This window comes from Oncorhynchus gorbuscha, linkage group LG05 (assembly GCF_021184085.1).
Source record: "Oncorhynchus gorbuscha isolate QuinsamMale2020 ecotype Even-year linkage group LG05, OgorEven_v1.0, whole genome shotgun sequence".
NCBI lineage: Eukaryota > Metazoa > Chordata > Actinopteri > Salmoniformes > Salmonidae > Oncorhynchus > Oncorhynchus gorbuscha.
Genome location: NC_060177.1, coordinates 87,025,136 through 87,052,978, shown reverse-complemented (window position 1 = coordinate 87,052,978; position 27,843 = coordinate 87,025,136). Strand labels below are relative to the sequence as shown.

Here is a 27,843-nt window from a genome sequence, read left to right as displayed (position 1 = left end):
ACTGGGTTAGTGTGTAGGGTAACTGGGTTAGTGTGTTAGGGTAGGGTAACTGGGTTAGTGTGTAGGGTAACTGGGTTAGTGGGTAGGGTAACTGGGTTAGTGGGTAGGGTAACTGGGTTAGTGGGTAGGGTAACTGGGTTAGTGGGTAGGGTAACTGGGTTAGTGTGTAGGGTAACTGGGTTAGTGGGTAGGGTAACTGGGTTAGTGTGTAGGGTAACTGGGTTAGTGTGTAGGGTAACTGGGTTAGTGGGTAGGGTAACTGGGTTAGTGGGTAGGGTAACTGGGTTATTGGGTAGGGTAACTGGGTTAGTGGGTAGGGTAACTGGGTTAGTGTGTAGGGTAACTGGGTTAGTGGGTAGGGTAACTGGGTTAGTGTGTAGGGTAACTGGGTTAGTGTGTAGGGTAACTGGGTTAGTGGGTAGGGTAACTGGGTTAGTGGGTAGGGTAACTGGGTTATTGGGTAGGGTAACTTAGTGTGTAGGGTAACTGGGTTAGTGGGTAGGGTAACTGGGTTAGTGTGTAGGGTAACTGGGTTAGTGTGTAGGGTAACTGGGTTAGTGTGTAGGGTAACTGGGTTAGTGTGTAGGGTAACTGGGTTATTGGGTAGGGTAACTGGGTTAGTGTGTAGGGTAACTGGGTTATTGGGTAGGGTAACTGGGTTATTGGGTAGGGTAACTGGGTTAGTGGGTAGGGTAACTGGGTTAGTGTGTAGGGTAACTGGGTTAGTGTGTAGGGTAACTGGGTTAGTGGGTAGGGTAACTGGGTTAGTGTGTAGGGTAACTGGGTTAGTGGGTAGGGTAACTGGGTTAGTGTGTAGGGTAACTGGGTTAGTGTGTAGGGTAACTGGGTTAGTGGGTAGGGTAACTGGGTTAGTGTGTAGGGTAACTGGGTTAGTGGGTAGGGTAACTGGGTTAGTGTGTAGGGTAACTGGGTTATTGGGTAGGGTAACTGGGTTAGTGGGTAGGGTAACTGGGTTAGTGTGTAGGGTAACTGGGTTAGTGTGTAGGGTAACTGGGTTAGTGTGTAGGGTAACTGGGTTAGTGGGTAGGGTAACTGGGTTAGTGGGTAGGGTAACTGGGTTAGGGTAACTGGGTTAGTGGGTAGGGTAACTGGGTTAGTGTAGGGTAACTGGGTTAGTGGGTAGGGTAACTGGGTTAGTGTGTAGGGTAACTGGGTTAGTGTGTAGGGTAACTGGGTTAGTGTGTAGGGTAACTGGGTTAGTGTGTAGGGTAACTGGGTTAGTGGGTAGGGTAACTGGGTTAGTGTGTAGGGTAACTGGGTTAGTGGGTAGGGTAACTGGGTTAGTGTGTAGGGTAACTGGGTTAGTGTGTAGGGTAACTGGGTTAGTGTGTAGGGTAACTGGGTTAGTGTGTAGGGTAACTGGGTTAGTGTGTAGGGTAACTGGGTTAGTGTGTAGGGTAACTGGGTTAGTGTGTAGGGTAACTGGGTTAACTGTGTGTAGGGTAACTGGGTTAGTGTGTAGGGTAACTGGGTTAGTGTGTAGGGTAACTGGGTTAGTGTGTAGGGTAACTGGGTTAGTGTGTAGGGTAACTGGGTTAGTGTGTAGGGTAACTGGGTTATTGTGTAGGGTAACTGGGTTATTGGGTAGGGTAACTGGGTTATTGGGTAGGGTAACTGGGTTATTGGTAGGGTAACTGGGTTATTGGGTAGGGTAACTGGGTTAGTGGTAGGGTAACTGGGTTATTGGGTAGGGTAACTGGGTTAGTGGTAGGGTAACTGGGTTAGTGTGTAGGGTAACTGGGTTATTGGGTAGGGTAACTGGGTTAGTTGTAGGGTAACTGGGTTATTGGGTAGGGTAACTGGGTTATTGGGTAGGGTAACTGGGTTATTGGGTAGGGTAACTGGGTTATTGTGTAGGGTAACTGGGTTAGTGTGTAGGGTAACTGGGTTATTGGGTAGGGTAACTGGGTTATTGGGTAGGGTAACTGGGTTAGTGTGTAGGGTAACTGGGTTATTGGGTAGGGTAACTGGGTTAGTGTGTAGGGTAACTGGGTTATTGGGTAGGGTAACTGGGTTATTGGGTAGGGTAACTGGGTTAGTGTGTAGGGTAACTGGGTTATGTGTAGGGTAACTGGGTTAGTGTGTAGGGTAACTGGGTTATTGGGTAGGGTAACTGGGTTATTGTGTAGGGTAACTGGGTTATTGGGTAGGGTAACTGGGTTATTGGGTAGGGTAACTGGGTTAGTGTGTAGGGTAACTGGGTTAGTGGGTAGGGTAACTGGGTTAGTGTGTAGGGTAACTGGGTTAGTGGGTAGGGTAACTGGGTTAGTGTGTAGGGTAACTGGGTTATTGGGTAGGGTAACTGGGTTATTGGGTAGGGTAACTGGGTTATGGGTAGGTGGGTAGGGTAACTGGGTTATTGGGTAGGGTAACTGGGTTAGTGTGTAGGGTAACTGGGTTAGTGGGTAGGGTAACTGGGTTAGTGTGTAGGGTAACTGGGTTAGTGTGTAGGGTAACTGGGTTAGTGTGTAGGGTAACTGGGTTAGTGTGTAGGGTAACTGGGTTATTGGGTAGGGTAACTGGGTTAGTGTGTAGGGTAACTGGGTTATTGGGTAGGGTAACTGGGTTATTGGGTAGGGTAACTGGGTTAGTGGGTAGGGTAACTGGGTTAGTGTGTAGGGTAACTGGGTTATTGGGTAGGGTAACTGGGTTAGTGGGTAGGGTAACTGGGTTAGTGTGTAGGGTAACTGGGTTAGTGGGTAGGGTAACTGGGTTAGTGTGTAGGGTAACTGGGTTAGTGTGTAGGGTAACTGGGTTAGTGGGTAGGGTAACTGGGTTAGTGTGTAGGGTAACTGGGTTAGTGGGTAGGGTAACTGGGTTAGTGTGTAGGGTAACTGGGTTATTGGGTAGGGTAACTGGGTTAGTGGGTAGGGTAACTGGGTTAGTGTGTAGGGTAACTGGGTTAGTGTGTAGGGTAACTGGGTTAGTGTGTAGGGTAACTGGGTTAGTGGGTAGGGTAACTGGGTTAGTGGGTAGGGTAACTGGGTTAGTGGGTAGGGTAACTGGGTTAGTGTGTAGGGTAACTGGGTTATTGGGTAGGGTAACTGGGTTAGTGTGTAGGGTAACTGGGTTATTGGGTAGGGTAACTGGGTTAGTGTGTAGGGTAACTGGGTTAGTGTGTAGGGTAACTGGGTTAGTGTGTAGGGTAACTGGGTTAGTGTGTAGGGTAACTGGGTTAGTGGGTAGGGTAACTGGGTTAGTGTGTAGGGTAACTGGGTTAGTGGGTAGGGTAACTGGGTTAGTGTGTAGGGTAACTGGGTTAGTGTGTAGGGTAACTGGGTTAGTGTGTAGGGTAACTGGGTTAGTGTGTAGGGTAACTGGGTTAGTGTGTAGGGTAACTGGGTTAGTGTGTAGGGTAACTGGGTTAGTGTGTAGGGTAACTGGGTTAGTGTGTAGGGTAACTGGGTTAGTGTGTAGGGTAACTGGGTTAGTGTGTAGGGTAACTGGGTTAGTGGGTAGGGTAACTGGGTTAGTGTGTAGGGTAACTGGGTTAGTGTGTAGGGTAACTGGGTTAGGCAACTGTGTAGGGTAACTGGGTTATTGGGTAGGGTAACTGGGTTATTGGGTAGGGTAACTGGGTTATTGGGTAGGGTAACTGGGTTATTGGGTAGGGTAACTGGGTTATTGGGTAGGGTAACTGGGTTAGTGTGTAGGGTAACTGGGTTATTGGGTAGGGTAACTGGGTTATTGGGTAGGGTAACTGGGTTAGTGTGTAGGGTAACTGGGTTATTGGGTAGGGTAACTGGGTTAGTGTGTAGGGTAACTGGGTTATTGGGTAGGGTAACTGGGTTATTGGGTAGGGTAACTGGGTTATTGGGTAGGGTAACTGGGTTATTGGGTAGGGTAACTGGGTTATTGGGTAGGGTAACTGGGTTAGTGTGTAGGGTAACTGGGTTATTGGGTAGGGTAACTGGGTTATTGGGTAGGGTAACTGGGTTAGTGTGTAGGGTAACTGGGTTATTGGGTAGGGTAACTGGGTTAGTGTGTAGGGTAACTGGGTTATTGGGTAGGGTAACTGGGTTATTGGGTAGGGTAACTGGGTTAGTGTGTAGGGTAACTGGGTTAGTGTGTAGGGTAACTGGGTTAGTGTGTAGGGTAACTGGGTTATTGGGTAGGGTAACTGGGTTAGTGTGTAGGGTAACTGGGTTATTGGGTAGGGTAACTGGGTTATTGGGTAGGGTAACTGGGTTAGTGTGTAGGGTAACTGGGTTAGTGGGTAGGGTAACTGGGTTAGTGTGTAGGGTAACTGGGTTAGTGGGTAGGGTAACTGGGTTAGTGTGTAGGGTAACTGGGTTAGTGTGTAGGGTAACTGGGTTAGTGTGTAACTGGGTAACTGGGTTAGTGTGTAGGGTAACTGGGTTAGTGGGTAGGGTAACTGGGTTAGTGGGTAGGGTAACTGGGTTAGTGGGTAGGGTAACTGGGTTAGTGGGTAGGGTAACTGGGTTAGTGTGTAGGGTAACTGGGTTAGTGGGTAGGGTAACTGGGTTAGTGGGTAGGGTAACTGGGTTAGTGGGTAGGGTAACTGGGTTAGTGGGTAGGGTAACTGGGTTAGTGGGTAGGGTAACTGGGTTAGTGTGTAGGGTAACTGGGTTATTGTGTAGGGTAACTGGGTTATTGGGTAGGGTAACTGGGTTAGTGTGGTAGGGTAACTGGGTTATTGGGTAGGGTAACTGGGTTATTGGGTAGGGTAACTGGGTTAGTGTGTAGGGTAACTGGGTTAGTGGGTAGGGTAACTGGGTTAGTGTGTAGGGTAACTGGGTTAGTGGGTAGGGTAACTGGGTTAGTGTGTAGGGTAACTGGGTTATTGGGTAGGGTAACTGGGTTATTGGGTAGGGTAACTGGGTTATTGGGTAGGGTAACTGGGTTATTGGGTAGGGTAACTGGGTTAGTGTGTAGGGTAACTGGGTTAGTGGGTAGGGTAACTGGGTTAGTGTGTAGGGTAACTGGGTTAGTGTGTAGGGTAACTGGGTTAGTGTGTAGGGTAACTGGGTTAGTGTGTAGGGTAACTGGGTTATTGGGTAGGGTAACTGGGTTAGTGTGTAGGGTAACTGGGTTATTGGGTAGGGTAACTGGGTTATTGGGTAGGGTAACTGGGTTAGTGGGTAGGGTAACTGGGTTAGTGTGTAGGGTAACTGGGTTATTGGGTAGGGTAACTGGGTTAGTGGGTAGGGTAACTGGGTTAGTGTGTAGGGTAACTGGGTTAGTGGGTAGGGTAACTGGGTTAGTGGGTAGGGTAACTGGGTTAGTGTGTAGGGTAACTGGGTTAGTGGGTAGGGTAACTGGGTTAGTGTGTAGGGTAACTGGGTTAGTGGGTAGGGTAACTGGGTTAGTGTGTAGGGTAACTGGGTTAGTGGGTAGGGTAACTGGGTTAGTGGGTAGGGTAACTGGGTTAGTGTGTAGGGTAACTGGGTTAGTGTGTAGGGTAACTGGGTTAGTGTGTAGGGTAACTGGGTTAGTGGGTAGGGTAACTGGGTTAGTGGGTAGGGTAACTGGGTTAGTGGGTAGGGTAACTGGGTTAACTGGGTGGGTAGGGTAACTGGGTTAGTGTGTAGGGTAACTGGGTTATTGGGTAGGGTAACTGGGTTAGTGTGTAGGGTAACTGGGTTAGTGTGTAGGGTAACTGGGTTAGTGTGTAGGGTAACTGGGTTAGTGTGTAGGGTAACTGGGTTAGTGGGTAGGGTAACTGGGTTAGTGGGTAGGGTAACTGGGTTAGTGGGTAGGGTAACTGGGTTAGTGTGTAGGGTAACTGGGTTAGTGTGTAGGGTAACTGGGTTAGTGTGTAGGGTAACTGGGTTAGTGTGTAGGGTAACTGGGTTAGTGTGTAGGGTAACTGGGTTAGTGTGTAGGGTAACTGGGTTAGTGTGTAGGGTAACTGGGTTAGTGTGTAGGGTAACTGGGTAAACTGGGTGGGTAGGGTAACTGGGTTAGTGTAGGGTAACTGGGTTAGTGTGTAGGGTAACTGGGTTAGTGGGTAGGGTAACTGGGTTAGTGGGTAGGGTAACTGGGTTAGTGTGTAGGGTAACTGGGTTAGTGGGTAGGGTAACTGGGTTATTGGGTAGGGTAACTGGGTTATTGGGTAGGGTAACTGGGTTATTGGGTAGGGTAACTGGGTTATTGGGTAGGGTAACTGGGTTAGTGTGTAGGGTAACTGGGTTATGGGTAGGGTAACTGGGTTATTGGGTAGGGTAACTGGGTTAGTGTGTAGGGTAACTGGGTTAGTGGGTAGGGTAACTGGGTTATTGGGTAGGGTAACTGGGTTAGTGGGTAGGGTAACTGGGTTAGTGGGTAGGGTAACTGGGTTATTGGGTAGGGTAACTGGGTTAGTGGGTAGGGTAACTGGGTTATTGGGTAGGGTAACTGGGTTATTGGGTAGGGTAACTGGGTTAGTGTGTAGGGTAACTGGGTTATTGGGTAGGGTAACTGGGTTAGTGTGTAGGGTAACTGGGTTAACTGGGTGGGTAGGGTAACTGGGTTATTGGGTAGGGTAACTGGGTTAGTGTGTAGGGTAACTGGGTTAGTGTGTAGGGTAACTGGGTTAGTGTGTAGGGTAACTGGGTTATTGGGTAGGGTAACTGGGTTAGTGTGTAGGGTAACTGGGTTATTGGGTAGGGTAACTGGGTTAGTGGGTAGGGTAACTGGGTTAGTGGGTAGGGTAACTGGGTTAGTGGGTAGGGTAACTGGGTTAGTGTGTAGGGTAACTGGGTTAGTGGGTAGGGTAACTGGGTTAGTGTGTAGGGTAACTGGGTTAGTGTGTAGGGTAACTGGGTTAGTGGGTAGGGTAACTGGGTTAGTGGGTAGTGTAGGGTAACTGGGTTAGTGTGTAGGGTAACTGGGTTAGGGTGGGTAGGGTAACTGGGTTAGTGGGTAGGGTAACTGGGTTAGTGGGTAGGGTAACTGGGTTAGTGGGTAGGGTAACTGGGTTAGTGTTAACTGGGTTAGTGGGTAGGGTAACTGGGTTAGTGTTAGGGTAACTGGGTTAGTGGGTAGGGTAACTGGGTTAGTGTTAGTGGGTTAGTGGTAGGGTAACTGGGTTAGTGGGTAGGGTAACTGGGTTAGTGTGTAGGGTAACTGGGTTAGTGGGTAGGGTAACTGGGTTAGTGGGTAGGGTAACTGGGTTAGTGTGTAGGGTAACTGGGTTAGTGGGTAGGGTAACTGGGTTAGTGGGTAGGGTAACTGGGTTAGTGTGTAGGGTAACTGGGTTAGTGTGTAGGGTAACTGGGTTAGTGTGTAGGGTAACTGGGTTAGTGGGTAGGGTAACTGGGTTAGTGTGTAGGGTAACTGGGTAGTGTGTAGGGTAACTGGGGGTAACTGGGTTAGTGTGTAGGGTAACTGGGTTAGTGGGTAGGGTAACTGGGTTAGGGTAACTGGGTTAGTGGGTAGGGTAACTGGGTTAGTGGGTAGGGTAACTGGGTTAACTGGGTTAGTGTGTAGGGTAACTGGGTTAGTGGGTAGGGTAACTGGGTTAGTGTGTAGGGTAACTGGGTTAGTGTGTAGGGTAACTGGGTTAGTGGGTAGGGTAACTGGGTTAGTGGGTAGGGTAAACTGGGTTAGTGTGTAGGGTAACTGGGTTAGTGGGTAACTGGGTGTGTAGGGTAACTGGGTTAGTGTGTAGGGTAACTGGGTTAGTGGGTAGGGTAACTGGGTTAGTGGGTAGGGTAACTGGGTTAGTGGGTAGGGTAACTGGGTTAGTGGGTAGGGTAACTGGGTTAGTGGTAGGGTAACTGGGTTAGTGTGTAGGGTAACTGGGTTAGTGTGTAGGGTAACTGGGTTAAACTGGGTTAGTGGGTAGGGTAACTGGGTTAGTGGGTAGGGTAACTGGGTTAGTGGGTAGGGTAACTGGGTTAGTGGGTAGGGTAACTGGGTTAGTGGGTAGGGTAACTGGGTTAGTGGGTAGGGTAACTGGGTTAGTGTGTAGGGTAACTGGGTTAGTGGGTAGGGTAACTGGGTTAGTGTGTAGGGTAACTGGGTTAGTGTGTAGGGTAACTGGGTTAGTGGGTAACTGGGTTAGTGGGTAGGGTAACTGGGTTAGTGGGTAGGGTAACTGGGTTAGTGTGTAGGGTAACTGGGTTAGTGGGTAGGGTAACTGGGTTAGTGGGTAGGGTAACTGGGTTAGTGTGTAGGGTAACTGGGTTAGTGTGTAGGGTAACTGGGTTAGTGGGTAGGGTAACTGGGTTAGTGTGTAGGGTAACTGGGTTAGTGGGTAGGGTAACTGGGTTAGTGTGTAGGGTAACTGGGTTAGTGGGTAGGGTAACTGGGTTAGTGTGGGTAGGGTAACTGGGTTAGTGGGTAGGGTAACTGGGTTAGTGGGTTAGGGTAACTGGGTTAGTGGGTAGGGTAACTGGGTTAGTGGGTAGGGTAACTGGGTTAGTGTGTAGGGTAACTGGGTTAGTGGGTAGGGTAACTGGGTTAGTGTGTAGGGTAACTGGGTTAGTGGGTAGGGTAACTGGGTTAGTGTGTAGGGTGAGCTTGAGTGTCTTCAGACTTTTTGACAAGATGCAGATTGTTAGAATCTAGATTCAGGCTCATGGATTTCAATATTAAGCCATTTCAACTGCATATCAAAGTGAACCCAGCCCGTAGTAGGAACGCGTTGGAGAGGGGTGTGATCACAGAAATACCAAGCTGAAACACACTGCAACACAGAGACAGTGAAACAGGACAGTGATACAGGACAGTGAAACAGATCGAAGCATTAGGCTCCCCAGTTAAAGATGCCCTGTGCAGTACATTTCAGGCTGAACCATTCTCCCTTGGTCACAATTTGTTTGGCACATCGTACTCCTAATACTTTTAACACTCAGCCTTTAGAATGATTACGTTGTTATGGGTACAGTAGGACATCAGAGAGTTATTATTTTTGTGTACTTTAATAACCAGATGTGTCTTTATTATGGTGTTGTCTTAAAACATCTCATAGCCTTTATGTTCTAGAGACAGTGAGCCAACCACTGAACTGGAGAGAAACCTGCACACTGAAGACTATGGCAGCTTCTGAAATGGAACCCTATATAGTGCACTACTATAGACCAGAGCCCTATTCCCTATATAGTGCACTACTATAGACCAGAGCCCTATTCCCTATATAGTGCACTACTATAGACCAGAGCCCTATTCCCTATATAGTGCACTACTATAGACCAGAGCCCTATTCCCTATATAGTGCACTACTATAGACCAGAGCCCTATTCCCTATATTGGTCAATAGTAGTGCACTATATAGGGAATAGGGTTCCATTTGTTGCTTAGCTAAACCTACAATATCTCTTCAGGGTCTCCATTTTATTTGGCAAGCCTCCAGTTCAATTAAAAGCAGAGGAAGCTCCTCTTCTACCATGTCTACAAGGAATGGGGATACTCCCAGATCAGAGGCATACATGTGCAAACAGTTATTCAATCTCAAAGCAGTAAAATCACACACACAAAAATACAGTAGAAAAAGGCAACAAAGTGACATCATTTTGTTACAGAAAACAAGCAGCAAAAAAATAAAAAATAAACAATAAATTAAATAATCATTCAGTTCAAACAATAGAATTAGTCCCTGCATAAGGTAAATAACCCTTACCTTGTAAATTACCCAGAAAGAACATTTTTCCTACGTGACCTGCCAGGGATTGTGAGGTTCTTCTCTGGTTCTACTTTCCTCCTCTTTTACTGGTCTTGTCCCACAGTTGCATGTCAGTAACAACACAGGCGATTGCTGATCTCTCCACTGCCACGTGTGCATTTCATTGGCATGTCTTGAACCACGAGTCCTTATGGGTTATTTTAAAGTCCAAAAACAAGTGGAATTCACTTACATTTTAGCAGACGCCCTTATCCAGAGAGACTTACAGGAGCAATCGGGATTAAGTGCCTTGCTCAAGGGCACATCGACAGATTTTTTCACCTAGTCCTCGTGACACCGGCTGCATTTACAGTCAGCCCAATTCTTATTCTCTTTCCATTAAATGGTATTTTGACCAAATCAGATCAGCTCTTTTGACAATAATTGCTCAAAAAAATCAGAATTAGGCTGCCTGTGTAAACACTGTCTTAGTGGCTTGATTGCTCCAAATACACAAGGCCCACAACATATTAGGAATGATTGAGTTATTGAATAGTCTCTAAAGTCAAATAAGGATATACAAATGTAGGAATATAAAGTAGAGATATATTATATTCATCCTTCATGTAAACACCACAGGTTTCTTTACTCCAATAAGATTGTCCACCTGCCTGCAGTCCTTCATGTTAAACGGTAAAGCTTTCTTGCCATCCTCCCGTTGAATATCTGGCACCTTCACAGTCTTTAATGGAATAGATCATCCAGTATAGCGACGAGACCTAGAGAGACAAGAGAAAATAAAGGTCAGGCAAATCAAAGGTTTTTTTTTATAGAGTAAAGGTCATCATTTTGTTCAAAATAACAGTTGTAGGTGAGTTCACCTATTCACATTCCTAGCCTTCTCATTGTTTCCAAGAGGCGAGTCAATGTAAGACCAGAGGCAGACAAACCATCTATATGCCTGATTGAATTATTGTGAGAGCTTGATTAAACAGTATTCAAACACCTAAATCACACCGTATGAGAGCTTGATTAAACAATACTTACACCTAAATCACACCGTATGAGAGCTTGATTAAACAGTATTCAAACACCTAAATCACACCGTATGAGAGCTTGATTAAACAGTATTCAACACCTAAATCACACCGTATGAGAGCTTGATTAAACAATACTTACACCTAAATAACACCTACAGTATCTACAGTATGTTTTGCTTCCACATAGAAGGTTAAAGCAAGGATAATTAGAGAATAACAAAGGACAAGATTGAAGAGTCAAAAAACCTTTTCAAATTCAGGGTGTTTAATAGTCAGGGTTGTACAGGGTTGCAGGTGTGATTGCAGGATACAGTGACTTTGAGCTCCAACATGCAGGACTAAGTGAAGTCTTAAGCTGGTGATGGAGAGACTACAGAGAATGAAAATGAAGAGAAAAGGACTTGCTTCTATCCGTAGTTCTGAAGATCTGCGTTGTAACGCGGCTGACATTTAAAGGCAATGTTCCTGCGACAGCGGAATGCATATGTCTCTGCTCAATCGGAATTTACCTTCAAATCACACTGTACTGCTGAACATCAATATGTCTCTGCTCAATCGGAATTTACCTTCAAATCACACTGTAACGCTGAACATCAATATGTCTCTGCTCAATCGGAATTTACCTTCAAATCGCACTGTAACGCTGAACATCAATATGTCTCTGCTCAGTCGGAATTTACCTTCAAATTTCAATCGCACTATAACGCTGAACATCAACGCTACGGATTGAATCGAACCCTACAAAGGAAAGAAAAGGGAGAGAGAAAGACAGAGAGAAAGAGGGAGAGAGAGAGAGATAAAGAGGGAGGGAGAGAGAGATAAAGAGGGAGGGAGAGAGAGTGAGAGATAAGGAGGGAGAGAGAGAGATAAGGAGGGAGAGAGAGAGAGAGCAAGATAAAGAGGGAGAGAGAGCGAGAGATAAGGAGGGAGAGAGAGAGATAAAGAGGGAGAGAGAGAGAGAGATAAAGAGGGAGAGAGAGCGAGAGATAAGGAGGGAGAGAGAGAGATAAAGAGGGAGAGAGAGAGAGAGATAAGGAGGGAGAGAGAGAGAGAGAGAGATAAAGAGGGAGAGAGAGAGAGATAAAGAGGGAGAGAGAGAGATAAAGAGGGAGAGAGAGAGATAAAGAGGGAGAGAGAGAGATAAAGAGGGAGAGAGAGCGAGAGATAAGGAGGGAGAGAGAGAGAGAGAGATAAAGAGGGAGAGAGAGAGAGAGATAAAGAGGGAGAGAGAGAGAGATAAAGAGGGAGAGAGAGAAATAAAGAGGGAGAGAGAGAGAGATAAAGAGAGGGAGAGATAAAGAGAGAGAGAGAGAGATAAAGAGGGAGAGACGGATAAAGAGGGAGGGAGAGAGAGAGAGAGGGAGAGAGAGAGAGAGAGATGAGGGAGGGAGAGAGAGAGAGATAAGGAGGGAGAGAGAGAGAGAGAGAGATAAAGAGGGAGAGAGAGAGAGATAAAGAGGGAGAGAGAGAGAGAGATAAAGAGGGAGAGAGAGAGAGAGATAAAGAGGGAGAGAGAGATATATAAAGAGGGAGAGAGAGATAAAGAGGGAGAGAGAGATAAAGAGGGAGAGAGAGATAAAGAGAGAGAGAGAGATAAAGAGAGAGCGAGAGAGAGAGAGAGATAAAGAGGGAGAGAGAGATAAAGAGGGAGAGAGAGATAAAGAGGGAGAGAGAGAGAGAGAGATAGAGAGGGAGAGAGAGAGAGGGGGAGAGAGAGAGAGATAAAGAGAGAGAGAGATAAAGAGGGAGGGAGAGAGAGAGAGAGAGAGATAAATAGGGAGAGAGAGATAAAGAGGGAGAGAGAGATAAAGAGGGAGAAATAGATAAAGAGGGAGAAATATATAAAAGGGAGAGATAAAGAGGGAGAGAGAGAGAGAGAGAGATAAAGAGGGAGAGAGAGATAAAGAGAGAGAGAGAGAGAGAGAGAGAGAGAGAGAGAGAGAGAGAGAGAGAGAGAGAGAGAGAGAGAGAGAGAGAGAGAGAGAGATAAAGAGAGAGATAAAGAAAGAGATAAAGAGGGAGAGAGAGAGACTTTCCCCCACCACTCCAACGCTCCAGCATTTACTGCCTTAGCTACCTAGGTGGGCAACATTCCACAGGCTGCACATTGCACACCATGTTGCTATGGAGTTCCCTATGAAAAAACCTGGAAAAAGGTATGGAGCACTTATGGACTTCCCACGGATGGACTCAGCTTAACAGATCTGGTTGAATGGGAGAAATATCTCCTGTAAGTCTCTCTGGATAAGGGCGTCTGCTAAAATGTAAGTGAATTCCACTTGTTTTTGGACTTCAAAACAACCCATAAGGACTCGTGGTTAAAGACATGCCAATGAAATGCACACGTGGCAGTGGAGAGATCTGTTATTCTTTTGCTATTGATTATATTTCTGAACGACCTCTTGGGTATGTTATGAAACAAAATGTTGTGAACTTTACTTTAAAACAGATTTAATGTCGGCAGTTGGTTGATAGTGTCTAGAGTTGTATTACAACATATACCATTTACTGGAAGTAGGTTTCTTGGAAGGGAGACTTTTCATTAAACCCCCTCCATCTTCCATTGTGGGAAAGGCCAGGGACAACAGTGATTAACCTGTAAGAGTGTAAGCCCTGTCTGAGCTGGGGCAAGGGGGGAGTGGACGACCTACTAAGATATATGTCATTGTTTTAAAAAATATCATCATTTTTGCACAAAAATTAATATTTTAAGACCCCTTGAAGTATCAAAAATATATATGAAAAAAAACATTTTATTAAGAATGTTTTAGGGGGACCTTACTGCTATTAGCCCATACAAAAATCTAAAGGAACTTTGTTCTGAAGTGTCTGTCCTATACCTGAGAGATAAAAGAAAGACTGGGAAACGTCTTTTTGGCACATCTGTCTAAGCCGGGGAAGGGGGGTTCTACCAAGCTATATGGAATTGTTTTCAGAAGGTCAAACTGAGGATTATTTACGAAATAATGAAAAGGTGGTGGGTGCATATCTATTCTCCCCCTTTGCTATGAGGCCCCTAAATTAGATCTGGTGCAACCAATTTCCTTCAGAAGTCATATAATTAGTTAAATAAAGTCCACCTGTGTGAAATCTAAGTGTCACATGATCTGTCACATGATCTCAGTATATATGCACCAATTCTGAAAGGCCCCAGAGTATGCAACTACTAAGCAAGGGACACCACTAAGCAAGCGGCACCACCAAGCAAGGGGCACCACCAAGCAAGGGGCACCACCAAGCAAGGGGCACCACCAAGCAAGGGGCACCACCAAGCAAGGGGCACCACCAAGCAAGGGGCACCACAAAGCAAGCGGCACCACCAAGCAAGGGGCACCACCAAGCAAGGGGCACCACCAAGCAAGGGGCACTATCAAGACCAAGGAGCTCTCCAAACAGGTCAGGGATAAAGTTGTGGAGAAGTACAAATGTTGGGTTGGGTTATAAAAATATTTGAAACTTTGAACATCGCATTATTAAACAATGGAAAGAATATGGCAGCACACAACCTGCCAAAAGAAGGTCACCCACCACAACTCATGGACCAGGCAAGGAGGACATTAATCAGAGAGGCAACAAAGAGACCAAAGATAACCCTGAAGGAGCTGCAAAGATCCACAGCGGAGATTGGAGTATCTGTCCATAGGACCACTTTAAGCCGCAGAGCTGAGCTTTACGGAAGAAGCGGCCAGAAAAAAGCAATTGCTTAAAGAGAGAAATAAGCAAACACATTTGGTGTTCACCAAAAGGCCTGTGGGAGACACCCCAAACATATGGAAGAAGGTACTCTGGTCAGAAGAGACTAAAATTAATCTTTTTGGCCATCAAGGAAAACACTATATCTGGCTCAAACCCAACACCTCTCATCACGCCGAGAACACCATCCCCACAGTGAAGCATGGTGGTGGCAGCATCATGCTGTGGGCATGTTTTTCATCAGCAGAGACTGGCTAACTGGTCAGAATTGTAGGAATGATGGATGGCACTAAATACAGGGCAATACTTGAGGGAAACCTGTTTCAGTCTTCCAGAGATTTGAGACTGGGTTGGAGGTTCACCCTCCAGCAGGACAATGACCCTAAGCATACTACTAAAGCAACACTCGAGTGGTTTAAGGGGATACGTTTACATGTGTTGCAATGGCCTAGTAAAAAGCCCAGACCTCAATCCAATAGAGAATCTGTGGTATGACAAAGATTGTTGTACACCAGCAGAACCCATCCATCTTGAGGCAGTTTTGCCTTGAAGAATGGGCAAAGATCCCAGTGGCTAAATGTGCCAAGCTTATAGAAACACACCTCAAGTGACTTGCAAATGTAACTTCTGCAAAAGGTGGCTCTACAAAGTATTCACTTGGGGGGGTGAATAGATATGCACGCTCAAGTTCTGTTTTTTTGTCTTGTTTCTTGTTTGTGTCACCATAAAAAATATTTTGCATCTTCAAAGTGGTAAGTATGTTGAGTAAATCAAATGATACAAACCCCCAAATAATCAATTTTAATTACAGGTTGTAAGGTCTCACTTTTACACAGACAGAGGGGTCATAATTAGTGTGTAGCCCAAACTGTTCAGACGCTACAGACAGAAGTTGGCAGATCGACTGTACTGACTTCAGACGAGTCCCAAGACGGTTGTGGAGGTCATAGAGAAAAACAGATCTCTCTACCTTAAACTAGATTAGGGCTCCCGAGTGGTGCAGCGGTTTAAGGCACTGCATCTCAGTGCATGAGGTGTCACTACAGTCCCTGGTTCGAATCCAGGCTGTATCACATCCGGCCATGATTAGGAGTTCCATAGGGCGGCACACAATTGGTCCAGTCATTGTAAATAAGAATTTGTTCTTAACTGGCTTACCTAGTTACATTTTTAAAAATAGATTTTAAAAACTGATTTTAATGGGGATTTTTAAAATATGCTAATTCGATTTCCATGGGGGCGTGGACATCGACCTTAGGGGGTCAGCCAATGACCACTGACAAGCATTCCAGGCCTGCGCTGCCTACCACCACCATGTCCCTTTATCCCAATTCTAATCAAACAGGTTGGACAATAGAGAGCTGTATGGTAAGAGAGAGAGAGAGAGAAGAGAGAGAAGCATTCCTTAGAAGACAAAGACCACCACTCCACTCCCCTCTGCTTTCTATCAGACCAGAGCTATGACCCTCCCCCTCCCCTTCCACACACACCACAGTGCAAGCCCATGGGTTTCAGCCCACCCAGGCCTTTCAAACAGACATCAGGCTTCTACTTCAATAAACAATGTGGGCCACCACCATAGACTTCCCATCTAAACTTCTCTACCTAGTCCCACTGGACAGACCTAGCACAAATCACTGCCTCCACACGTCCCTCCCACTCTACCTGCTCTTCCCTCTCATAACAACATCTGGGTAGGCTAATGTTCCTGGTCTACTCTCAAAACAACATCTGGGTAGGCTAATGTTCCTGGTCTACTCTCAAAACAACATCTGGGTAGGCTAATGTTCCTGGTCTACTCTCAAAACAACATCTGGGTAGGCTAATGTTCCTGGTCTACTCTCAAAACAACATCTGGGTAGGCTAATGTTCCTGGTCTACTCTCAAAACAACATCTGGGTAGACTAATGTTCCTGGTCTACTCTCAAAACAACATCTGGGTAGACTAATGTTCCTGGTCTACTCTCAAAACAACATCTGGGTAGGCTAATGTTCCTGGTCTACTCTCAAAACAACATCTGGGTAGGCTAATGTTCCTGGTCTACTCTCAAAACAACATCTGGGTAGGCTAATGTTCCTGGGTCTACTCTCAAAACAACATCTGGGTAGGCTAATGTTCCTGGGTCTACTCTCAAAACAACATCTGGGTAGGCTAATGTTCCTGGGTCTACTCTCAAAACATCTGGGTAGGCTAATGCTCCTGGGTCGACTCTCATAACAATATCTGGGTAGACTAATGCTCCTGGGTCTACTCTCAAAACAACATCTGGATAGGCTAATGTTCCTGGGTCTACTCTCAAAACAACATCTGGGTAGGCTAATGCTCCTGGGTCTACTCTCAAAACAACATCTGGGTAGGCTAATGCTCCTGGGTCTACTCTCAAAACAACATCTGGGTAGGCTAATGTTCCTGGGTCTACTCTCAAAACAACATCTGGGTAGGCTAATGTTCCTGGTCTACTCTCAAAACAACATCTGGGTAGACTAATGTTCCTGGGTCTACTCTCATAACAATATCTGGCTAGACTAATGTTCCTGGGTCTACTCTCAAAACAACATCTGGGTAGGCTAATGCTCCTGGGTCTACTCTCAAAACAACATCTGGGTAGACTAATGCTCCTGGGTCTACTCTCAAAACAACATCTGGGTAGACTAATGCTCCTGGGTCTACTCTCAAAACAACATCTGGGTAGGCTAATGTTCCTGGGTCTAATCTCATAACAACATCTGGGTAGACTAATGTTCCTGGGTCTAATCTCAAAACAACATCTGGGTAGACTAATGTTCCTGGGTCTAATCTCATAACAACATCTGGGTAGACTAATGTTCCTGGGTCTAATCTCATAACAACATCTGGGTAGACTAATGTTCCTGGGTCTAATCTCATAACAACATCTGGGTAGACTAATGTTCCTGGGTCTACTCTCATAACATCTGAGTAGACTAATATTCCTGGGTCTACTCTCATAACAACATCTGGGTAGACTAATGTTCCTGGGTCTACTCTCATAAAAACATCTGGGTAGACTAATGTTCCTGGGTCTACTCTCATAACATCTGAGTAGACTAATGTTCCTGGGTCTACTCTCATAACAACATCTGGGTAGACTAATGTTCCTGGGTCTACTCTCATAAAAACATCTGGGTAGACTAATGTTCCTGGGTCTACTCTCATAAAAACATCTGGGTAGACTAATGTTCCTGGGTCTACTCTCATAACATCTGGGTAGACTAATGTTCCTGGGTCTACTCTCATAAAAACATCTGGGTAGACTAATGTTCCTGGGTCTACTCTCATAACATCTGAGTAGACTAATGTTCCTGGGTCTACTCTCATAACATCTGAGTAGACTAATGTTCCTGGGTCTACTCTCATAACATCTGGGTAGACTAATGTTCCTGGGTCTACTCTCATAACATCTGAGTAGACTAATGTTCCTGGGTCGACTCTCATGGCTGCAGTCTATCACCCTATTAGGAGACACCTCTGTATTCCTGCATTATCATCTAATATTACAATAATATAGTAATGATAGGGAATTGGTTGTTTTTAAATGTGCCCAATTACTTATTAGTAGTTATTAATGTATTAATATTTGAATAGTGGATGACTATTTAGCTCCGTGCTATGATTTAGAAAGATATATGAGTTGTGAGGCAGGAGGACTGCTGTGGTGTTTCTGGCTGAATATCAGTCATCATTCCAATATTGTACTTGTCGGAGACAAACAGACAACCGGACAAACGGACAACCGTTACCGTGGAGCCAAGAATATTTATCATCCATCATTCCACTCACCGTGAGGCCGATGCTCGACGTTGAGTCTGAGTCCAGTCCTCAGTCTGGGAGGTGTTTCCAGGTGGAGACGAATGCTGTGGGGATGAGTGAGTAGGGTACGGTAGTGATGCTGTTCCACGCGTCCAGTGTTGGATCGTAACAGTCCAGAGTCTTACACCGCTGAGTGCCAAAGTAGCCTCCCACCACATACAGTTTGTTACCTGATGCCACTGCCTGGCAGCTCATCCTCTTGGCTGTCACATCTGCTACTTTAGTCCATTGGTAACTGTCGCTGTTGAACTTATAGGCAGAGCACGCCGAGAACTCTGTGTCGCCGCCCATCACAAAGATCTGGTTGTTGAGGACGGCGGCGGCTGTGTATCGCCAGGGCTGTGGGCAGGAGGCGGGGACAGACCACCTATTCTCCTGCGGGTCGTAGAGCTGCACCTTGGGTAATTTGTCGTGGGTGACGCTGGTTCCTCCAAAGGCAAAGAGTTTGAGTTTGACACTGACCACCGCCGCGTTGCTCACGCCCTCCCTCAGCGGCGCCACCATGCACCACTTGTTGGCAACCGGGTCGTACTTCTCGACCTGTTTGAGTGACCCAGAGGGCGAGGCGGGGAGACAGCCTGTACCCGCTGTGTGTCCTCCAACCACGTAGAGGCAGTTTTTGAGCTCGGCCGATCCGTGGCCGAAGCGGGCGATGATCATAGGCGCTGCCTTGGACCATTCCTCGCGGGACGTATCGTAGACCCACACGTCTTTGGACACACCGTTCTCTGAGCCCCTCCCGCCGGTAACATAGACCTTACAGCTGATGGCGCAAGCGCTGAACTCCTTCCTGGGGCTGGGGATGTCGGCCTTGGGTATGATCTCCTTGGCCTTCTGGTCTACCAGGTACAGCTTGTCACACATGAAGGTCTGTCCTCCCAAGAGGAACAGGGCGTGGCTGGTCTTCCTGGGCCTTGCCAGGGGGCTGTTGACCACACCATCGTTCTGGAGGATCCTGAGTTTATAGCGTATGGCCTCGTCCACCAGCTCCTTGCTCTTCGTCTGGGCATTGATCAGCTCCTCTGTGGACACGTTCTCCATGAGAAAATGGTGGGGAGGAGGGCCAGGCGGACCGTCCTCAGCAGCTCGGGGAGGTGGCAGTGCCTCCTCTCCAGGTCATAGTTGACCCAGTTGAGGGCGGCCTCGTAGACCAGCCTCTCATCCTCCGTCTCTAACTCTTCATGGGACAGCAGCGTCACCACCATGTCCTTGGGCAGCTGAAGGAAGTCCTCCGTCTTGCAGATGGTGGGGAAGTTGCTGAGGCACATGCCCCAGGAGAGCTCGGACAGCTTGGTGCACTGGTGGGCGTCGGACAGCAGCAGCATGCCCAGGCAATTGGACGTAGCCAAGTTCCGCTCCAGAAACTCAGCGCAGGCGTCCCGGATGTCCTGGAACTCCAGCATGTCTCCGGCCTCCAGGAGGGACTCTGCATTTTCCTCGTTGATCACCACCCGGGAGGTGTAGGCATAGTCTAGTAAGAGCTCCAGGACCTCTGGGTGGATGGAGTCCCTGAAGTCCACCTCGCTGGCCTGGCTCTCCCGGAGACCTCCGCTGAACATGGCCTGGAACAAAGAGAGTGGGACACCAAGAGTTAGCTTGTTAGCAGTAGCATTGTTAACGTTGGTATGGCGGCAAACGTGTCATATTTTCCTATTGGAGATGATCACAGTGATTGATAATCATGTTGCAAGGTGATTTGTACAGATGTAGTATCTTAACTTGATCATTCTGTGGTCGACTCAGGAAATTCAAATGAGACTTGTGAATAACATACATTCACTGAAAAGCCTTTCTTTCACTAGAGCTCACACCTAAACTATAGCCTACTGTAGCCTATCAAAACGAATTTCCTGTTAGAAATTATCACTTATTTGTTTTATTCATTAAATCCTCCTCCTGCAGGATTATTTTACTCCTGCGATGAAATTGGTCAAATTAAGATCCTACATCTGTACATCAGTCAGTCAGCAGTCGTCTGCAAAATCACCTGCAACGTTGAACAAAGCCCAGCGTCTTTACCTGGAAGTAGCGACTGCATGCAGCCAGCACAGCACGGTGGCAGGGGAAGGAGCGTCTCCCAGCGTGGAGGAGGACATCGGTGAAGAGCTGCTGCTGCCGGAGCGCGTTGAGGTGCGTAAGGACACTGTCCGCGTACGATGACTTGTGAAACAGGAAGATGTTCATGGACGTTGAGCTGAGGCAGGATTTGCGGTTCTCATGCGTGCAGACGGACATTTTCATTGGATCCTTCGAGATGAGGGAGGGAGAAGAAGAAAGAGTCAAACATAAATGAGACTGATATCTAGTCCTTAACTGCAATACTAAAAGCTACATGAACTACCTGCACACTGTTATTTTAATCTTTGTTGCACAACTCTGATCTTGAGTGCTTAGACAGATGAAATGTTATTACCTGCTTTTAACACAGAAGACCAATAGCTCATACGCTAGGTCAGTGGTTCACAACCTTTCTTGGTTACTGTACCAGCAAGTAGGTTTTTCTCTGCCCAGACTACCCTTGAAGCAACCCCCTAATGTGCATTTTACCAGTCTCATAACGCTATGGTCTCGTAAGCATTCTCAAATAGGGAAGGGGATAGATACCTAGTCAGTTGCACAACTGAATGCCTTCAACCATTTACCATTTAGCAATAACTGCCTTGCTCAAGGGCAGAAAGGAGACATTTTTTTCCCACCTTGCCTGTGCAGGGATTCAAACCCGCAACTGTATGGTTACTAGCACAAGAGCTTTAACAGCTAGGCTACTCGTGGATAGGCGAAGTACCCCCAGGGATGCTAGTACTGCTGGTTGAGAACCACTACAGTAGGCTAAATGCACTCACACACACAATGGAAAATCGTTATAGTCAGCTCCTGTCTTGAATGCATTAGTAAGCCTTCTCTGCCAGAGACAATGGCATCTTGACTTTGAGTGATGTCATACAAGCCAAACTCCTGACGTTTTTTTTCTCTAAAAAACATACAGCCTTCCTAAATGACAAACAGCTGTGTGCCTCTGAGGCAACTCCAACTCCCCAACTCTGTCTGTTAGCTGTTGACTGTATCCCAATGGCTTGATTGTTTTCAGACTTGATTTTGTGCTGAATTACTCCAAAATAGCTTTATAAGCCATATTAGTGGAATCAACATGTGAAGAACAAACTAGCTGTAGGGAGAGGACAAGGTTTCAGCCAAACTCTTAAAGCCATTAACCAGCAGCTAAGACTTATTTCCAATGACAGATTGATTAGACTACACATACCCTGGGGATAGATAACTAGACAATGCATATTCTGTTCCATTTACCACATTATGGAGAGAACTGTAATCAGCCTAATATTCACATTACTAGGACCACGGAAGTTACTAGGCTATATCAGTGTAATCCATATGCTTTCCAGGCAATGGTATGGTCTCATACAAGTTGAAGCTCAAGGCTGTTTTGACCACAGAGATCCTATGAATCAGCTCTATATGTAATGCTATGGTGTTGACAACACGATGTAGGTCTTTTAAAAAGTTATTACAACTGTTATTAAAGTGTCATTACGTGTAATCGTCTCTGAATCTCCAGTCGCAGCCTTAATGTAGCTGTGGTGTGGGAAAATACTACCCTCACACAACAACACTGAACTGTAGTAATTCGCCCTCAAAACTGGAGTGCTTTGAAATGTACAGTATATCCACAATATTACAACAACAAAAAATTAAATGCATCACACCAACAAGTGGTTGTAGCCCCCCGAATTTCAAACCATAATATCTTATTTTCACAATACAGATCACTGCAGATCTTCAGATGATAATAGTAGATGGACATTTACCTCTGACTGACTAAGAGCATGACACTCCGGTCCAGTGAGAACCACGATGCTCTCGAGACCGATATTTTCCTCTCTTGAAAAAGATAGAAAGTTGCACTGCTATACTCCAAAAAAAAGCGTAATCTGCCGCTTCCCTACTGTAGTCTCTCTCGATGCGTGACCTCGTTCATGGAAACGAATGAGATATTAGTTTTCTTCTGTTATAATACACATTATGAAGATATGAAATGCAAGTTAAGAGGAATGTCGCCAGTCTTGTATTAGAATGTCTTTCGCTTTGACTCAGCGAGAGGTAAGAGCTCTGGAAAGAAAGGAGATGGTTTTAAAGCGTGATGTGGGAGGGGCAAAGTTCAAGAAAGAGGGTGGCGTATGCAAACTAGTAGTGCTTTTTAAATGTGGTCCCTCACTAACCCGTCCTTCCTTGCTGATCTTGAAGAGTTACCGGGTGTGCAGTCTTTGGTTCCACATCTATGCTCTAAAACACCTGATTAAAATAACCATGAAGACTTTGATTAGCTGAGTCGGCTGTTTTAGTGCTGGGATAGAACAAGGCCTGCATGCAATAGTTTTCCAAGACAAAATGTTGTTGCAAAGATAAAAGGCTTTGAAATAATTCACCACACATTATCTAGCTATACGACAAAAAGTATTCTAATTTACCTTAAAATACCAATTGCTGTACTGATGCCCACCATTGACACTCATTGCTACGATGCCTACTCGTTGACTGTAGGCATAGCTCTCCGCTGTTTTGTTCAAGCACATCCATTAAATAGTGAATAGCACCACCTGTTGTTGGAAAGTAGTCTCAATCCCGGTATTCATTCAGTCAAGCAGTAATATGAGATCCTTCCTGCGTCCACAGAAAACCTCTGGCAACACTTAATAATATATTTGATGAATAATCGTTAATACAATATTTATAAATTATTAATAAATAGGTATTTCGTTATTTGTGAAGATTTATAAACATGTTTAATGTCTTATTAATTTATATATTGAAACGCTATATTGAAACGTTTATCCAAGCCTCTCATGTCTTCGTATTTATGGGAATGAAAACCCTCCATGACTCGTACTCTAAACCTGTCCCTCCTTGCTGACTCTCGTTGGGTTTTATGAAAGGGGCATTAAATAAAATGTATTATTATTATTTATTGAAATTATAGCATTTTAGCATTTCAATGGTTATGTGGCACGCAGGCATCACCAGTCTGTAAATTAATTGTCATAATTACTCTCCCAACAAAACCATTTTTGGCAAAGTCTCAAACAATACCCCCTTGATGTATCTCACCTCACAACTCTTCATAAAATATTATTATTCAACATCAATTTAATTGAAAACTCCTGTCTGATTCACGCAGATTGTGCCCTAAATGACACCCTATTCCAGCCATCATCAACTAAATTCAGTCCCGGGACGAGTTTTTCTTGAGCGGATGGTCAGGGGGCCAGAACATAATTACACATCATTTGTAGACTGCAAATTGACCACAAGAAGCCCGAACATATATAATATTACACTAAAATATAATCACGTCAAACCTTGATTACATTTATATACAATCATATATATTTAATATTTATATACGTGGGAATACATTGGAACATATTTTTGTTTTTAGTATTTTATATCCAACAATTAAAAATATATATATATATATATATTTATTTATTATTATTATTATTATTTTATTTATATATATTTTTTTTTTTGGTGTGTAACTTGGTGGGCCACCAGTTGGGGAAACCTGCCCTATTCCCTACATTGGGATGGCAGGTAGCCTAGTGGTTAGAGTGTTGGATTAGTAACCGGAAGGTTGTTAGGTCAAATCCCTGAGCTGACAAGGTAAGAAAATATGTAATTCTGCCCCTGAACAAGGCAGTTAACCCACTGTTCCTAGGCTGTCATTGAAAATAAGAATTTGTTCTTAACTGACTTGCCTAGTTTTAAAAAAAAAAGTAAAATCCCCCCCCCAAAATAGTGTACAACTTTCAACCAGAGCCCTATTAGCCCTGGACACAGTGCAAGACCATTTAACATTATGTTCTGATCAGTGAAGCATCCCTCTTTTGATGTGGCAACAGATTATTTATTGTGGTGAGTGTTTCTTTGATCCCTTGGTTTTTAAAGCAAAATGTTGTTCCACTTATAGCAGATGCTTTTATCCACAGTGAAGTACAGAGCAGGGTGCAGTGGTTGCATACATTATTTACATGTGATCCCTGCTGGAATTGAACCAACAACTCTTGAAAGAAGTGTTATGCAACAAACTCCACTTATGAGGGAACATTGTTTTTTTAAACTCCTATTTCATTGTGAAGATGTGTCCACTGCTCCTACAGTTGAGCAGCAAAACACCTTTCCCGAGGGTTAGGAAGTAAAGGCGTATCAAGACTGCCCAAATGTGCCTAATTTGTTTATTAATAACTTTTCATGTTCAAAACTGTGCAATCTACATGGTATTCTTTCACTATATAAGATACTGTAAATTGGACAGTGTCGTTATATTTAAAAGAATTTAAGCCTTCTGCCAAAATATCAGATGTCTACGTCCTGGGAAATGTTCTTGTTACTAACAACCTCATGCTAATCACATTAGCCTACGTTAGCTCACCAATCCTGAAGAAGTTTTAATTCTGCAGAAATCTGCCCTAAAGCATTATCCACACCCATCGGATGTGGTGACCATAATATGGTAGCCATATCTAGGAAAACCAAAGTTCCAAAGGCTGGGCCTAATATAGTGTACAGTATAAGAGGTCATACAAGAGGTTTTGTAGTGATTCCTATGTTGAAGATGTAAATAATATTTGTTGGTCTGTTGTGTGTAATGGGGAGCAACCACACACTGCACTTGACACATTTCTGAAATTGCTTATCCCAGTTACTAATAAGCACGCATCCATTAACACAATGACAATAAAAAACAGTTAAATCCCCTTGGATTGATGAGGAATTGAACAATTATATGGTTGAGAGGGATGAGGCTAAATGAATGTTGGGCAATATTGGGCAAAAAGGTTCCGTCCTTCATTGAATCAGATGGCTCATTCATCACAAAACCCACTGATATTGCCAACTACTTTAATGTTTTTTTTAAATGGCAAGGTTAGCAAAATTAGGCAGGACAACAATAAACTGAACCTACACATCCATTCATAACTCACCAAATTATGAAAGACAAGCATTATCATTTTGAATTCCGTAAAGTGAGTTTTGAAGAGGTGAAAAAAAAGTATTGTTGTCTATCAACAATGACAAGCCGCCTCGCTCTGAGAAAATGAATGGAAAAATATTGAGGATGATAGCGGACTATATTGCCACTCCTATTTGCCATCTCTTCAGTCTAAGCCTACAGAAAAGTGTGTGCCCTCAGGCCTGGAGGGAAGCAAAATTCATGCCGCTACCCAAGATTAGCAAAGTACCCTTTACTGGCTCAAACTGCCGACCAATCAGCCTGCTACCGTCCCTTAGTAAACGTTTAGACAAAATTGTGTTTGACCAGATACAATGCTATTTCACAGTAAACAAATGAACATCTGACTTGCAGATATGGGATATACACATTTTTAAATAACTTATAATCGTAGTGTATTTATTGTCCTATCACGATGGAACGGTCCCCAACCCTATAACCTAGACACCCACCTGAGTGACCCTTACACTAAGGAGAAGTCCTTATCTGTTTTTATGGGCCAACTGTAAGTAGTCTTTACTCGCCAAATCAGAAAATTGAATGTGATCAGAGACCTACTAGAGCAGCACCGCCCCCTCAAGGTTCTGAGCCTGCTTGGCAGGGTCTGACTGCACAGAGATGCTTGGGAATATGGTCACAACGGGGGGCCAGCGTGTGTGTGTTTCAGGGGAAGGGGGTGTAACTGATCTCTGATCTTTTGCCAGGTTCTGCTCAATTTTGCAGGCCTTCTCAAACAGCTAGAACTGTATGTGCATTAGTATATCAAGTCCTTTCTTGAGTTGGACTCTGGGATGGAACAACTGTTGAGCAACTGAGTTTATAGTTGTTTGTGTGGGAAAGTGTTTGTGTGCGTATGTGTGTATGTATTGAATTTAATTGCTGCTAGGAGTACAACTGTTGCTAGGGAGTACAACTGTTGCTAGGGAGTAAAGATGTTAGGGACAATATGGGATGAATCACAATAATTGTTGGCAAAAATAATAATTGCTTGCCAAAAACATCATTTTTGTAATGACAATCATGGTTAGAGGTAACAATCCTGCCTACATTTTCACAAATATTATTTGTTAAATAGGGAAATTAAAATAAGCAGGATTTTTAATATATATTTATTTTTTAATACCTATATATATAATACAAATGGAGGTGAGGGCAATGGAAATGCTTTTGGCGGTTGATCTATTTCTGTTCTGTGGGTGGCACTGTGTGCTCTTTTCAAAGGATGGGTCCCGGTCTCTTGGGGGCCCTGGGATACGGGGGGACAGGGGTGGTCTGCTGGTCCCTGGGTTGACAAACCAAATTGGGATGGGGAGAGGTTTTAGTGGGTGGAATACTGGGGTACAATTGGAGGTTTACTTAGTACCAATGCAAATATCATGGTACAGGTATATGGACACTCAGTCACTATTGTACTTTTTAAATGGTGAGTTTACAAACATATATTATGATGAAATAGATTTGAAGCTTGTATCTCATTATTGTAAATGGTGAAATAAATATAGCCAGTTATAATTGTAATGGCTTAGCAGATAATAAGAAAAGACGATCAGTATTTACCTGTCTAAAAGAGAAGGAATATCTATTGTTAACAGGAAACTGATTCAACAAAAGTTGTGTGGAAAAAGGACTGGGGGGGGGGGGTATATTTCTTCCATGGGCAAAGAAACTCAAAAGTTGTGTGGAAAAAGGACTGGGGGGTGGGGGGGTATATTTCTTCCATGGGCAAAGAAACTCAAAAGGGGTGATGATATTGATTAACAGTAGTTTTGATCCGAATGTGCAAATTGTCCAGGCAGATCCTCAAGGTAGATGGATGATTTTAAATATGTTATTGGACCATAAACTGATATGGCTCATTAAAAATAATGATGATCGGCGCTTCTTTAAAAATATATATAATAATTTATCAACCTTACAAGCAATACAAGGAAACCACGAATGTCATGGATATATTGGAACTGTCACACCCTGATCTGTTTCACCTGTCTTTGTGCTTGTCTCCACCCCCCTCCAGGTGTCGACAGGCCTGCCCTTGACCTGTCGTTTTGCCTGCCCCCTGTTCTAGCAACTAACCTCTGTTACTTCAACACTGTCTGCATCTGGGTCTTCTCCTGAAACGTGATAGGAACTAATGAATGTATGGACGGCTTAAATATCCTGACCTAGTGATATATACATGGCGGAGACTCAATCAAGCTAGTCTTCTTGATGACTTTCTTATGTCATTCTCTCTGGCACCAGAAGTTTAAAAAGTGTCGACAGGGGACAGAAAGCAGTCAGACCATCACATAATTGGCATATATATTAGTCTCACAGAATTTCCATGTGGGCGCATATATTGGAAATTGAATCAAAGCCGATTGGAGGATAACTTGTTTATAACTGGGACAGAAGAATTCATAACTGACTTTTCTGACATAACTTAGGTACAGCAGATTGTATGGGACACTTTTAAATGTGCCTTTAGAGGCCATGCAATTCAGTACTAATCTCTAAAGCAAAAGCAATTTAGATCAAAATAGTCCATATTAAGAAAGGGAATGGAAGGACAGATAGATAGATAGATAGATAGATAGATAGATAGATAGATAGATAGATAGATAGATAGATAGATAGATAGATAGATAGATAGATAGATAGATAGATAGATAGATAGATAGATCGCAATAGAAACTGTGCCATAGAG

General features: G+C 44.5%; 1 protein-coding gene across 1 annotated transcript in view; it reads right to left on the bottom strand.

Annotated features, from left to right (window-relative positions):
• Positions 1-9,132: 9,132 nt before the first annotated feature.
• The window catches only part of LOC124036622 (titin-like), a 44,890-nt gene continuing 26,179 nt past the window's right edge, over positions 9,133-27,843 (bottom strand). The window contains 4 exon segments of the mRNA XM_046351433.1: positions 9,133-10,347; positions 18,101-19,176; positions 19,179-19,692; positions 20,150-20,377. Coding sequence (XP_046207389.1) covers positions 18,140-19,176; positions 19,179-19,692; positions 20,150-20,377 — 1,779 coding nt within the window. The 3' untranslated portion in view covers positions 9,133-10,347; positions 18,101-18,139.